The following is a 14,735-nucleotide window of genomic DNA, read 5'->3' as shown; positions in this document are numbered from 1 at the left end:
CCTCCCCCCAGGACATACAGATGGACCACCCCACACCTCCTTCCTTGCCCTCAGACCTAGGGCAGAACTGTGGCCACCAGCACAGCTGAGCCTTTATGGAGCCTACTTCCTGTTGCATTTCCAGGATGAATCCACATGCCTGCAGCAATCCTTCCACAGCTCCCCCTGGGCTCCTCCTGTGTGCAGAGCCAGAAGCAAAGCTGATTAAATGTCAGGCTGGCCAGGGTCTTCTAGACCCTAAGATGCCTTATTGGCTTACTTTGCTTAGTGATGATGAGGGGCCCAGTTAAGGAAAATGTCTCCTGGGTGCATCCTCAGTCCAGAATGCATACGGATACCTGGTGGGTGTTTGTTGTTGTTGTTGTTGTTTGCAATGCTGGGGATGAAACCCAGGGCCTCATCCATGCAGGCAAGCACTCTTCCACTGAGCTAGGACCCGAATCCAGGGAAAGACCGCCCTTTGCCAAAGGGTTCCAGAAAGAGTGACAGGAGTCCACACACAGCAAAGCCTCATGACAGTCAACCCATGCGCAGGACCTCAGCATCTTGGTCCTTGCCCCCTCACCCCCCTTCCCACAGTAGAACCCCCCCACCCCCACCAGCATCCTGAGCCTGCCTGGAAACGGCCGGCCCGCCCCTCCCAGAGCGGCGCTGCTAGAGCGAAGACGACGCCTGCGCAGTGAGGCTGCGGGGGCGGGCGCCGTCTTCGGAGCCGCCCACCAGGCCGTCGGCGCGATGGCGGAGGAGGTGAGGCCGCGGGTGGGGAGCGTCCCGCGTGGCGGGATCGCGGGCGCGGGCAGGCCCGGCTGCCCGGGGGCCCATCGCGGCGCTCGGGTCAGCGGGTCCCTCGGGTCTCGCGACAGGTGAAAAGTCTGATGAAGGCCACGGTCCTGATGCGGCAGCCCGGGCGGGTGCAGGAAATCGTGGGCGCCCTTCGCAGGGGCGGAGGAGACCGCCTGCAGGTACCGGGGCGCGGGGGCACGGCCGGGCTGGGCGGCGGAAGGGTGCGGGTCCCGCGGCCTTCCCGCCAGAGCCGGTGCGCACGCTGCGAGCCTGCGCCCCGGAGTGGGCATGGGCAAACAGATTGGCTCGCCGGGGGAGACAGAGAGCCCACCTGTCCCAACAGCCAACTCTCAAAGTAGTCAGATGTGGTCCTCCTGCTTGGTTTCAGAAAGCAGATGAGATGGGTCGAGCCTGGCTGCCCCACTACCCTAGGCTAGCTGGCTCCACAAGAAGTTGAGGATGGGGAAGATGCATAAAGGTCGGGAGGCACCTTAAGAACGAACCAGTGCATTTGAGAAAGATGCCATTGAGACTCACCCACACACTCGGGGGACTTGGTTTTCCTCAAGGTTAACTCGTGTACTGACACGGAATCACTTCTTTCCTTCCCCTCTCTGTCTCTCCACAGCCTTTCAAAAAAAAAATAAAAAAGACTCTGCTGCTGACTGGGCAGTGGCTGGTTGGACTTGTGGTTAGCCCAGGCTGAGGCAAGGCCAGGTTGGAAGGTGCCTACTCAGCCACCGTAACCTCTCTTTGGTCTCTTAGGTGATTTCTGATTTTGACATGACCTTGAGCAGATTTGCTTACAATGGACAGCGATGCCCCTCTTCCCACAGTAAGTCTCATTTCAGCCTTCCTTGCAGGGCTCACGATGATAACTGCTAAGGAGCAAGTAAAGGGAGTTTTGTGTTTTTTCAGATATTCTGGATAACAGCAAAATCATCAGTGAGGATTGTCGCAAAGAGGTGGGTCACTCCCTTCTTTGCTCAAAAATGGCTCTGGTACTCTTCCGGGGTTGAACCACAAACTCCGAGACAGAAATCTTAAAGTTTATTCTTTAAACCAGTGTGGATTATATGCCTATAATCCCAGTTATTTGGCAGGTCAAAGCAGGAGAATTACAAGTTCAGGGTCTGCCTGGGCTCCAGAAAGAGTTCAACGTCATCCTGGGCAACTTAGTGAGACTCTACCTCAAAACAGGAAGTTTGAAAATGGAAGCAGGGCATAAAGGAGGCCAGGTGGTGATGCTGCACACCCTTAATTCCAGCACTCTCCCACTCCACCCCCCACCAAAAAAAAAAAAAGAAAGAAAAGAAAAAAAGGGGCAGCTGAGCAGCAGTCAGGAGAAAGAGGCAGGTGGATCTCCATGAGTTCCATGCCAGTCTGTTCTACATGGCAAGTCCCCAGGCCAGCCAAAGCTGCGTAGTGAAACCTTGTCTCAAAAAGAAGGAGTCTGGGGCCGGGCGGTGGTGGCGCACGCCTTTAATCCCAGCACTCGGGAGGCAGAGCCAGGCGGATCTCTGTGAGTTCGAGGCCAGCCTGGGCTACCAAGTGAGCTCCAGGAAAGGCGCAAAGCTACACAGAGAAACCCTGTCTCAAAAAACCAAAAAAAAAAAAAAAAAAAAAAAAAAAAGAAGGAGTCTGGGACATAGCTCACGGGCAGCTCATCAAGCATTTCTGAGGCTCTGGATTTGCTCCTCAATTGTGTTTTTGTTTGTTTGTTTGTTTTGGTTGTTGTTTGGTTGGTTTTGTTTCTTTTGTTGTTGTTTTTTAAAAAAATTATTCCTGAGCTGGAGAGATGGATCAGAGGTTAAGAGCACTGACTGCTCTTCCAGAGGTCCCGAGTTCGATTCCCAGCAACCACAACCATCTATAATGAGATCTGGTGCCCTCTTTTGGTGTGCAGACTTACATACAAACAGAACACTGTATACATAATAAATAAATCTTAAAAAAAAAAAAAAAAGAAAAGAAAAGAAAAAAATTATTCCTGTATAACTTGTTATAGTAAAGTAGGTCTAGTTTTCTTATTAGGTTTATTTTAATTATTTCATTTTTGTTTATTTTGGGGGGCATGGGTTCAAGACAAGGTTTCTCTGTGTAGCCTTGGCTGTCCTGAAGCTAACTCTGTAAACCAGGCTGGCCTCAAACTCACAGAGATCCACCTGCCTCTGCCTTCAGAGTGCTGGGGTGTGCACCACCACTGCCTGGATTATTTTTTAATTATTTTAAAGAGCGTGTGTGTGTGTGTGTGTGTGTGTGTGTGTGTGTGTGTGTGTGAGACAGAGACATATGCAATCAGTATTATGTATTAAAATCAATCCGTGTGAATCTATTTAATGGGTAATGGGGATTTATTAGGATATAAATTGACAGGCTGGAGAGATGGCTCAGAGGTTAAGAGCACTGGTTGCTCTTCCAGAGGTCCTGAGTTCAATTCCCAGCACCCACATGGTGGCTCACAACCATCTGTAATGAGATCTGGTGCCCTCTTCTGGCCTGCAGACATACATGCAGGCAGAATACTGTATACATAATAAATAAATAAATCTTTTTTTTTTAAAAAAAGGATAAATTGAGGAAATACACTTACGAATACAGAACAGAGTAGAGAGCTGAAGTTGTCCTCTGATCTGACGGGGAGCAAATCCACCTCGCAGGCAGTAGGGAGGAGGGACATGTGTCCCTTCCCCCTTTCCTTATAAAAGGCATCGTATAACAGCAAAAAGCATCAGCTTCTTTGGGCCCTGTGGCCCAAGGTCATGGGCAGAGCAAGTACCACTACACAGGTGCCCTTAGAGGATCCTCTGGAACTAGAGTTAGAGGTGGTTGTGAATTGCGTGATGTAGGAGTTGGGAACTGAATTCTGGTCCTCTGGAAGAGCAGTATGTGCTCTTAACTGCTGAACCAGCCCCTGAGTCTAGTCTTCATACATGAGAACAGCTTTTCCCTATTGGGACACTATTGAGACACAATGATTGAGACTGCTAGCTGGCATGAGACTTGAATGCTGTATCCTACTGAACAATCCTCTACTCCAAAAGGTAGCTAGAACTATCCTATTACTGTCTCTGTTCAACATGTGAGAAAACAGGCGTTTCAAGAGGTTGAACAACGCCCAAGGGTCATTCGATTGAGTTCCATGCCTTGGTTTTGCAGAGACTTTGTCCTAAACTCTTCCCACTATATTGTGCCATGTCCTTGATGATGTTACTTTCTGGTAAGGGAACAGATATGGAGAGCGTTCTGAATGGATGTTAATTCATTTCTGTAAGATGTGTTCAAATACTGAGAAGCCAACTTGGCCTTTGGTTTACTTGGCTCCAGGCTTTGGCCCTGAGTGGCCACTCACTAGTGCAGAGCTAGGCTACATTGTTATACATTACTGAGTTCATTCTTTTTTTTTTTTTCCCCCAAGACAGGGTTTCCTCTGAGTAGCTTTGGTGCCTTTCCTGGAACTCACCCTGTAGCCCATGCTGGCCTTGAACTCACAGAGATCTGCCTGCCTCTGCCTCCCACATGCTGGGTGGGATTAAAGGCGTGCACCACCACTGCCTGGCCTGACTAGTTTTTATTACTATTATTTTATATGTATGGGTGTTTTACCTGCATGTATGTCCGTTCATGAGTACCTGGCCACATGAGTGCCTGGTGCCCACTGAGGTCGGAAGAGGGTGTCAGATCCTTCAGGACTAGAGTTGTAGACAGTTGTGAGTCACTATGTGGATGCTGGGGATTGAACTCTCGTCCTCTATAAGAGCAGCAAGTGTTCTTAAGTGCTGGGCTAACTCTCCAGCCCCCATTGATTTTTTTTTTTTTTTTTGTAATGCTGAGGATTGCACTCCAGGCAAGCTCTCTGCCAACAAGCTGCATCCCTGTTCCCACTTCTTGTCATGCCCCCACCCCCACCCCCACCTCCCCACCCCCTGTGTATGTATATGTTTTGATTTTTGAGATGGAATTTTACTGTGTAGCTTAGGCTTGCCTATGTGACCCAGGCTACACATCTATAATCCCCCTGTCTCCTCCTTCCAAGTGCTGGGATTATAGCATGGGCCACCAAGTCTAACTCATGTTGAGGACTCTTTAGGCCTCATTCTCGGGGTGGGTGACAGCAAGTGATAGGCTCTGTGTAGGCAGCCACACTGCAGACTGTGTATAATAGGTAAGTGTGAGCAGTCAAAAAACACGAGGAGAAGACTGAGTTTCATAAACGGTGTATTCCCACCTGAAAACTCTCTTCCGCGAAGCTCCATCCTTGAGGTGGTTTTCGTCTTCACTGGGGGCCGGGGTGATGTGCACTAATGACCTTTCCCCTCGTTGGCTGTCCCAGCTCGCGGCGCTCTTTCACCACTATTATCCCATTGAGATCGACCCACACCGGACCATCAAAGAGAAGTTGCCTCATATGGTACAGTGGTAAGTGGCACCGACAGGGAGGAGCTCCTGTGATTCAAGATGGAGTGAGCCAGCATGACCAAGGCAACTTAGAGAAGAAAGGGTTTTTGGAGGGAGGGCTTACAGTTCAGAGGGTGAACTCATGACCATCGTGTCAGGGAGCTTGGCAGCAGGAAGGCAGGCTGGCTTTTGAAACTTCAAAGCCCACCACCCACCCACCCACCCCCCCCCCTCCCCTCCCCGCAGTGACACACCTCCAGCAAGGCCACACCTCCTAATCCTTCCCAAACAGTTCCACCAACTTTGGAGAGTATTCAAATATATGAGCCTACAGGGGTTATTTTCATGCAAACCACCACAGAATTCCAGTTTATAACCTGGGGATGCAATCAGACTGCAAAATTCTGACAGAAAAAACACCACTAAGCATGGCTGGTGGTGGTGCATGCACATCGTCCTAGCACTTGGAGGATGGGGGTAGAAGGATCGAGGTTTTTCTTGGCTGCATAGGAAGTTGTAGGTTAGCCTGCGCTACACAAGACCCTGTTAAATAAAACCTGGCATCCCAGGATAGAGCCCTAGGTCCCTATGGAGGAGGGTTCTAATCTCCCCAGTCCACATCTCGTCTCCTTCTCCCTTCATTTCCTTCTAAGGATCTCTTAAAGTCCTTCAGGAGACGCCTCTGTGGGACAGAGTGTGCTCATTTCCCTAGGGAGTACTACCAGAGGGGATAAAGGACAGGGCACTCAACTTCCTGGGGTGACTGGGACTTGGGGTGTGTGGGTTGTCTGTTCCTAGGTGGTCCAAAGCCCACAATCTCCTGTGCCAGCAGAGGATACAGAAGTCCCAGATAGCGCAGGTGGTTGGAGAGTCCACCGCGATGCTCAGGTAAGCTCCTTGCTGTGAAAGCATTTCCGCCGGACTAGTCTAAGCACCTCTGTGGGCTGGGGTGTGGCTCCCTGGTTAAAGACGTGCCTGGCATGCTGGAGGCCTGTGAATTCCATCCTCGGTATTGGAAACCAAAAATAAACGTGAAAGCCGGTCTGAAGCTGTTTCACCCGGGTGGAAAAGGCAGGGTTGAGTGGAGTCAGTGGCTGGGAGGAGGAAAGGTGGCCCCGGAAGCCATTCGCTTCACTGGGCTGCTGTGCAGAATGGCCAGGCCTTCATCTCCTCAGGCCAGCTCCTTTTAAATGATGGGTTAAAAGCAAACAAAAGACCCCACAACTCTGGACCCTCTGGCTGCCTGGCATCTTTTTATTTTTTTATTTTAATTAATTTTGGTTTTTTTGAGACAGGGTTTCTCTGTGTAGCCCTGGCTGTCTGGAGCTCACTCTGTAGACCAGGCTGGCCTCGAACTCACAGAGATCCTCCTGCCTCTGCCTCCTGAGTGCTGGGATTACAGCCATACATCATCACCTGGTTTATATATGAGGTCTTGCTTGTTGTGCTGGTATTGAACTCAAGGTCTTGAGCAGGCTGTCAAGAGCTACTCAAGAGTTAAACACACAGACCTTAAAACACTTTTTTTTTTTTTTTTTTTTTGGTTTTTCGAGACAGGGTTTCTCTGTGTAGCTTTGCGCCTTTCCTGGGACTCACTTGGTAGCCCAGGCTGGCCTCGAACTCACAGAGATCCGCCTGCCTCTGCCTCCCGAGTGCTGGGATTAAAGGCGTGCGCCACCACCGCCCGGCCTTAAAACACTTTTTTAATATTAATTTATTTTATATTTTATGTATATAATTGTTTTGCCTGCACCTGTGTATGTGCACTGGATGTGTCTGGTGCCTGAGGAGGCCAGAAGAGAGAGTTGGGTCCCCTGGAGCTGCAGTCATGGATGGTTGTGAGCTACCATGTGGGTTCTGAACCCAGGTCCTCTGGAAGAGCAGCAAGTACTCCTTAAAGCTACTGAGCTGTCTCTCCAGTCAGTCCCCCCAGTTTTTTTGTTTTTGATTTTAAAGGAAAAAGCTGGTGTGGTGGCACATACCTTTAATCCAAGCACTCAGGAGGTAGAGGCAGGTGGGTCTCTTGAGTTCAAGGCCAGCCTGGTCTATATAACCAGTTCTAGTTCCAAGCCAGCCAGGGTTATACTGGGAGACCTTGTCTCAAAAGATGTATGTTTGTGTCCCTATATTTATATGTGTGTGTGTGTATGTATGTATGTATGTGTGTATATATTATATACATATATATGTATATATTACACTATGTATAAACAAACAACAAAAAAAGAAAAATTAAAAAATTACTCGCCCGAGGTGCTGAGATGGCGGCCCAATTGGTAAAGTCCTGCCTCATGAGGCGTGCAGACCTGAGCTCCGCCCCCAAAGCTGGGTGTGGTAGAATGAGTTCAGAACCCCAGCACTGGGGAAGTGCAGACAGGCGAATCCCCGGGACTGACTGGCCAGCCTAAGCAGTGAGCTCCCGGTGAGAGACCCTGTCTCTAACCAAAGTGTGTCAGTGAGGTGGCTGGTCGAGTAAAATGCTTGTCGTGCCAGCCTGACTACAGTGATCCCAGACCCATGTAAAGGTGGAGAGAGGGAACCGACTCCACGGATGTTCTTTGACATGTGTGCCATGGTGTGTCTATGCCTATAAACATACAATGATAAGTAAATTTTCTTTTAAAGACTTATTTATTATGTATATTATGTATACAGCATATATGACTGCAGGCCAGAAGAGGGCACCAGATCTCATTACAGATGGTTGTGAGCCACCATGTAGGTGCTGGGAATTGAACTCAGGACCTCTGGAAGAGCAGGCAGTGTTCTTAACCTCTGAGCCATCTCTCCAGCCCATATGTAAATTTTCAAAAGTGAAAGTAAACAACGGGCATGGTGGCACACATCTTTAATCCCAGCACTTGGAGGCAGAGCCAGGTGGGTCTCTGTGAGTTTGAGGCCAGCCTGGGCTACAGAGCGAGTTCCAGGACAATCAAGGATACACAGAGAAACCCTGTCTTTAAAAAAAAAAAAAAAAGACAAAGATAAATGGCTCCTGAGGAAGGACACTCAAGGTTGACTTCTGGCCTCCACACTTAGGTCACAGATAGACATATAACCTGCACATACACATAAATAATAAGATTTAAAATGCCTCGCCCAAGTAGAAAATGAAGTAGAAGTAGCAAGGGCCATGCCGTTCACCATTCTTTGATCTCTTTGCAGGGAGGGATATAAGACGTTCTTCGACACACTCTACCATAACAACATTCCTCTTTTCATCTTTTCGGCGGGCATTGGCGATATCCTGGAGGAAATTATCCGGCAGATGAAAGTGTTCCACCCCAACATCCACATTGTGTCTAACTACATGGATTTCAATGAGGATGTGAGCCACGTCTCAGCCGGGCTGCAAGAGAGGAGGGGTGGGCTGTCAGCCTGGGTGCCTTTTCGCGTGGCCAGCTGGCCTCTTTGCCCTCTGGTGGGCAATTTTAGTCCAGTTCCCCCTTTCTTTCCTTGAGACAAGAGTCTTGCTACGCTACCCAGGCTGGCCTGGAGTTCCTAAGCTCAGTCAGTCCTCTGGCTCCTGAATGGCTGGAACTGTCATGGCACTTGGCTTCACGAATTCCTTGCTTTCTTTTTTGTTTTTTGAGTCAGGGTCTTTCCATATAGCCTTGGCTTTCCTAGAACTCACTGTATAAACCAAACTGGCCTCAAACTCACAGAGAACCCCCTGCCTCTGCCTCCTGAATGCTAGGACTGAACCATTCCTTGCTACATCCAGCCTGTGTGTTACTTTATGTTATATGCATTGGTGTTTTGCCATGGGTGTTGGGTCCTCTGGAACTGGAGTTACAGACAGTTGTGAGCTGCCATGAGGGTGCTTTTAACCACTGAGCCATCTCTCCAGCCCCCCTGTGTGTCACTTTGAAGGGATCAACAGTCAGGTGTCTGGCACCATCATAAGTAGTGTGTCACCCTGGGTACCAAAGTGCTTACACTTTGACCTGTGTACTGAAAGCCAGCGGTGAGTGGTTCCAGCTTACCCAAGTTTTCACTTCTCAGTGGGCAGCCATGATGGCACATGCTTTCATCCCAGCACTTGCAAGATGGAGGTAGCAGGCTTAGGATTTCAAAGCCAGCCTTACCCGCATAATGAGTTCACATTCACTGGGCTATAGGAGACCCTGTCTCAAACAAAAATCAGTGGTGAAATTTTGTCACTGTTAATGGCCTACAGCCAAGTGCTAACAACACACATGTTTTTCAGATGAGAATCTGACCCAGGCCTTGAGCAGAGCCTCTGAATGGTTCCTGCAACCTGACTCCGCAGCATTTGTATTCTAGGCTTCCACCAGAATGGAGATCAGGAATACCTATGGTCGTTATTTAAAACAGGAATTACAAAGTTCTCCTAGAAAAGGCCAAGTGGTTTGGGCCTGGAGGCACGGGCCTGTGATCCCAGCTGCTTAGGAGACTTAAGGCAGGAATTTGAAAGTTCAAGACCTGCCTGGCCTGAGCTGTAGAGCAAATTCAGGGAGAGCCTAGAAAGCCTGGATAGAAAAAGATGTGTCTCACAGTGAGAACTGGGGCCAAGCAAGTTGGTGGATGCTTTTAATCCCACACTCAGGAGCAGAGGCAGGGGGATCTATGAGTTTGAGGCCAGCTTGATCTACATAGAGAGTTCCAGGACAGCCGGGGCTAGATAGTGAGACCCTGCCTCAACAACAAAACAAACAAACAAAAAGAGAAAACAAGAAAAAAAGAAATAGCATAGCGGCGGCGCACGCCTTTAATCCTCTCATTCAGGAGGCAGAGGCAGGAAGAACTCAAGTCAGCTAAAGCTACATAGACTGTTCTCAAAAGGAAAAGGAAAACGTTGGAGGTGTGGCTCAGTGATACGGTGCCTGCGTGTGTAAGGCGTGTGCTAAGTCCCAGTGCCTTCGTAAGAGGCCAGCTGTGCACGCTTGGGCCTCTGTGGGCTGCCATCTTTGCTGCGTCTCCCCTCAACTTCGCCCTCACCTCCCAGAATGCAGCCCAAAGCAAGACACAAACAACTGAGTCTAGCTGGGTTCTGTGATAACATTTATAACAATAGACCTGATCTGCCCGTGTGTCCTAGTTCCAGCGCCCCCCCCCCCCCCCCTTTCAGGCTCCAGTAAAGCTTTGCCGTTCTCTCAGGGTTTGGGAACTCTTTTTTTCCCCATGACAGGCCCATGTGCTACATGGGTGCCCTCGCCCTGCTCTCTGTCTCTTGGGGTGTTTTAGGGTGTCCTGCAAGGCTTCAAGGGCCAGCTCATCCACACCTTCAACAAGAACAGCTCCGTGTGTGAGAACTCCGGTTACTTCCAGAAGCTTCAGGACAAAACCAACATCCTCCTGCTTGGAGACTCCATGGGGGACCTCACTATGGCTGATGGAGTCCCTGGGGTGCAGAACATTCTCAAGATTGGCTTCCTAAATGACAAGGTGAGCAGTGGCTGGGCCTCCCCTCTGACTTCGGGATTCCTGCCCGCACTTTTGAATTCCTTTCCTGTGCTAGAGACTGTGGGAGGTATTAGGGCTGCAGAGGAGGGGCAGAGTTGTGTTCTTGGTCTCTCACCCCTCTCCCTCTCCTCTCTCTTTCCCTTCCTCCCTCCTCTCTCTGCCCCCCCCCTCGGTGTGTATGGGGGGCGGGAGTAAAGGGGAATTTGTGTATCCTAGGCTAGTCTCAAACTGTGTAGCTAAGGCAGACCTTGAGCTTCTGACCAGCTTGCTTCAACCTCCTAAATGCTGGGATTACACGAATATGCCATCATACCATGATTTATGCTCTCTCTTTTGGTGTGTGTGTGTGTGTGTGTGTGTGTGTGTGTGTGTGTGTGTGTGTGTGTGTGTGTGTGTTTGTGTGTTTGTGTTTGCTGGGAAAGGAACGTAGACCCCGATAGATGCCAGGTAAGTACTCTATCACTGAGTTACATCCCAAAGCCTCGGCACTTTCCACTATGACTTGACCCAAGACTTGAGAGGTCACTCTGCCCAAACACGCACGGCTGTGCGCTCAGCGCGTGTCAGTCCCCATTCTGGTCACACAGACACCGCTAACCCACTAAACTCTCACTTTGTGGGGTGACTCCTTAGTTTGTCTTGGAGGTGGGTTTTTGTTGCTGTTGTTTTTGGTTTTTTTTTTTGGTTTTTGGTTTTTCTGAGACAGGGTTTCTCTGGCTTGACTGAGATGAGAGATGCCAGGGTTGAGAGCATGATTTTATAAAAGGAAGCAAAAACATCAGAGCCTGGCAGGGATGGACAGAGCCCAAGCCAGAAAAGGGCTCAGAGAAGGTGTCCATAAGGGTGGACCCAGCCAACAGAGGCCGGAGCCCAGTGGACGCCAGAGCCATGTGAAGATGACGTGTGACAGCTGGGCGTTTGTCTGTAGTTGTTACTGTCTGCTGGACACTGGCCGAGGGTCCGTGGTGGGAGCTCGTGCCCCTCATTGCCTGCCTGTGTCCTTATAACCTTGACCTCCCCAGGCTTTCACAGGAGAGCTGGGGGATGGCGTTTGCATGCCTCTACCCCAGACCCCAAGAGGCCTGAGAGTAAAAAGAGGGGCGTTTGGGGGACTCAGCTCTGCTTCCCCTGGGCAGGTGGAGGAGCGGCGGGAGCGGTACATGGATTCCTACGACATCGTGTTGGAGAAGGACGAGACGCTGGACGTGGTCAATGGGCTGCTGCAGCACATCCTGCTTCAGGGGGACTGCATGGAGATACAGGGCTCCTGAGCACTACGGCGCAGGCCAGGCCCTGCCGGCAGTGACGAGGAGGGATGCCTGCCCACGAAGCCTCCTCTGTGAGCAGCGGCCAAGAGCTGCTGGGCCCTCCTCACCAGACTCCTTCCTTCCCCATGCCTTTCCTTCCTCCTGCTAGGAAGAGGCTTGAGGGAGGCCCTGCCTGTGGGTGGGCAGCAAGCGTGCTCTGTGGCCCACAGCATGTCAGCCTTCTGCGGACCATCTAGCCCAAGGGCTCTTTCTAAGCAAGTTCTCAGAGCTGGGAATACAGATGGCTCAGCGGTGAAAGGCCTGCATAGCATGTGGCGGGCCCTGGGTCCCTCCCCAGCACTGTAAAAAAAGGAAAAGTAAAGCTGTACATCAGACAGATATAGCGTGTGAGTCAGATGAAAATTAACAAAAGGGGGCTGGAGAGAAGGCTCAGAGGTTAAGAGCACTGACTGCTCTTCCAGAGGTCCTGAGTTCAATTCCCAGCAACCACATGGTGGCTCACAACCATCTGTAATGAGATCTGGCGCCCTCTTCTGGCCTGCAGGCAAGCATGCTGTATACATCATAAATAAATAAATCTTTAAAAAAAAAAAAATTAACAAAAGGACAGAGTTGTTCCAACTCACGGTGTGGGAGCTGCGTGTACAGCCTGAGCCTTGGCCCTCAAGGCACAAGAACTCGTAGGAGACCTCTGGAACTCCATGGAACTAAGTTTGGGAACAGTGGGAAAGCTTAGAAATCCCATGTGAGTACAGTCTGAGTGTGCCTGCAGCCTGAGTCCTGGAATAGCCCAGGAGTGTGTCTGTAGATCTGGGAGGGGAGCGATGGGAAGCTGTGATCCTGACCTGGCATGGAAACAGCCTTGAAACTTGAAGTTCAGCTGGGTTGAGGTTGGATACCCCCCACATACACAAAGGGTACATTTGAGTATGGATTTTCCATAGGTCCTTGGATCTTTCTTCCACTTTTTAGTCCAGTGCCACCAACATAATGAATGACCTGAAAGGAATGTTATTTTTTATTTTAATTCATGGATATGAGTGTTTTTCCTGCGTGGATGTATGTGCACCAGGTGTGTGTGCCTGGTGACTGCAGAGGTCAGAAGAGGGTGCCAGATTCCCTGGAACTGGAGTTGCCGACGGTTGTTATCCTCCATGTGGGCTCTGGGAACTGAACCCAGTGCTCATAACCACTGATCCACTGTCCAGCCCCCTTAAAGGGATTTGAGACCAGACCCCTGGAAAATTGCAGAGCCAAGCAGGAGTAATTGATGCACTAGTACCTTGCATATCAACTGTAGTTCCCGTGCCTCTGTTCTGTTCGCTCAGAAGAACGGGAATTCTCCAAAGAACAAACAGAAGAGCTGCTTCCTGGACCTTTTCTCTCATCCCCTTAGAGAAAGTTGTTCATACACACTCCTGTCCAGGAGGCTGTTTATCCCTAGTGCTGTTACCTGCAGACCTGATGGGACGGGGAACCCAGGGCTATCAAGTGCCTGCGGAGTATGGGCGCCATCCTGGGCACGTAACACCCCCACCATTTCACTCTTGGTGACTGTGAGCAGAATCCCTCATTACAGGTTGGGTAGCTTAGACGGGATGAATAACCTTCTCGGACACCATACCCAGGAGCCAGAGCCAAGTTCTGGGTACTTCTAGCCGAAGTCTTTGCCTGTTCTCCATCCAGTCCTGTTTCCCAGCTTCAGTTCAGGGCTCTCCTAGGTTCTGTGGGAGGGGGCCTATGACTGTTCCAGAGCCACAGGCTGACTTCAGGAGCTTGCTGGAGGCTTTGGTGACAAGGAGCGCCAGTCACTGGCCTCGGGCAGCAATCATGTCTGAAGCTCCTGGAGCGTGTGTGTTAGTTTTCTGATACAGTAACAAAATACAGTAGTCAACTTAAAAGAGATTACTCATCCCTTGGGAGACTTCAGTCTGGGGACACTTGGCCCCACTGCTTTGGGCCTGTGGTGGCAGCGTCATCACGGCAGGCGCACATGGTGGAGGAGGCCCACGTGGTGGCCAGGCACAAAAGAAAAGAGACCAGGGCCCCACCGTCCCCTTCAAAGAGTACTCAATTGTCTTTGTCACTTTTCTGTTGCTGTGACAGAAAAACCGAGGCACTTAGAAATGTTTAATTGGGCTGTGGCTTCAGGTTGGAGTCCACGATGATGCAGGAGAGGCGTGGTAGCAGGAATAACAGCTTATAAAATGAGCCACAAACAGGAGGCAGAGAGCACCCTGGGGGTGGCGGGGTGCTTTGGAAGCCTGAGAGCCTGTCCCTGGGACCTATGACCTCCACGGAGGCCACACCTGATCCTGAACAGCACTACTAATTGGAACCAAGTGTTCAAATGTATGAGTGTGTGGGGCTCTTCTCATTCAGACCACCATGCCAGTGACTTAAAACCTTCCACAACCCCCACCCCACCCCCGTAACACATAAACCTTCTAATGGCACCCCGGGCTGGAGATCAAGCCTTAGGGGACACCTGATTCTAAACTGGAGCACTGGGCAAAGAAAGACGCTTAGGGACAGTTTGGAATGAATGTGGCCTTGTCATTTTCTGTAAAATCTTCACTCTGCACAGGGTGTCTCTGTCACAGTGGGCAGAGTGAGGCAGGCAAGTGAGGGCAAACAGACTGGCTTGGAGAAGCATTTCTCTCTAGGACTGCAGACGTCTGTAGTCAGTTCTCTTTCCTCTGGCAAGAGGGAGAGGGGCAGGTGGAGAGAGGAAGGTGGAAATGCTGCCGGACTGAGAATGGATCCGTGTCCACAACTGTAATCTGGCCTGCCGGACTGAATGGATCTGTGTCCACAACTGTAATCTGGCCTGCAGGACTGAATGGATCTGTGTCCACA

General features: G+C 50.4%; 1 protein-coding gene across 1 annotated transcript; it reads left to right on the top strand.

Moving 5' to 3' along the window:
• Window positions 1-9: 9 nt before the first annotated feature.
• On the top strand, window positions 10-12,256 carry Nt5c3b (5'-nucleotidase, cytosolic IIIB). Its single transcript, XM_006992882.4, has 10 exons — window positions 10-341; window positions 603-747; window positions 864-962; window positions 1,549-1,618; window positions 1,702-1,748; window positions 5,117-5,202; window positions 5,980-6,069; window positions 8,347-8,509; window positions 10,390-10,590; window positions 11,745-12,256. The coding sequence occupies exons 1-10, from the start codon at window positions 271-273 to the stop codon at window positions 11,877-11,879; spliced, it is 1,107 nt and encodes a 368-aa protein (XP_006992944.2). The 5' UTR covers window positions 10-270; the 3' UTR covers window positions 11,880-12,256.
• The last annotated feature ends 2,479 nt before the right edge of the window (window positions 12,257-14,735 follow it).

The sequence above is a fragment of the Peromyscus maniculatus genome, chromosome 8 (genome assembly GCF_049852395.1).
Source record: "Peromyscus maniculatus bairdii isolate BWxNUB_F1_BW_parent chromosome 8, HU_Pman_BW_mat_3.1, whole genome shotgun sequence".
Classification (NCBI taxonomy): domain Eukaryota; kingdom Metazoa; phylum Chordata; class Mammalia; order Rodentia; family Cricetidae; genus Peromyscus; species Peromyscus maniculatus.
The sequence above is the reverse complement of the archived record's forward strand: the minus strand, read 5'-3'. Positions and strand labels throughout refer to the sequence as shown.

What these genes read in the sequence shown, in the direction of transcription:
- Nt5c3b (XM_006992882.4), top strand. Translation starts at nt 271, where the DNA reads ATGATGAGGGGCCCAGTTAAGGAAAATGTCTCCTGGGTGCATCCTCAG. An exon ending in TCGGCGCGATGGCGGAGGAG is followed by an intron (nt 748 to 863) that starts GTGAGGCCGCGG and finishes GTCTCGCGACAG; the next exon opens with GTGAAAAGTCTGATGAAGGC. An exon ending in TTGGCTTCCTAAATGACAAG is followed by an intron (nt 10,591 to 11,744) that starts GTGAGCAGTGGC and finishes TCCCCTGGGCAG; the next exon opens with GTGGAGGAGCGGCGGGAGCG.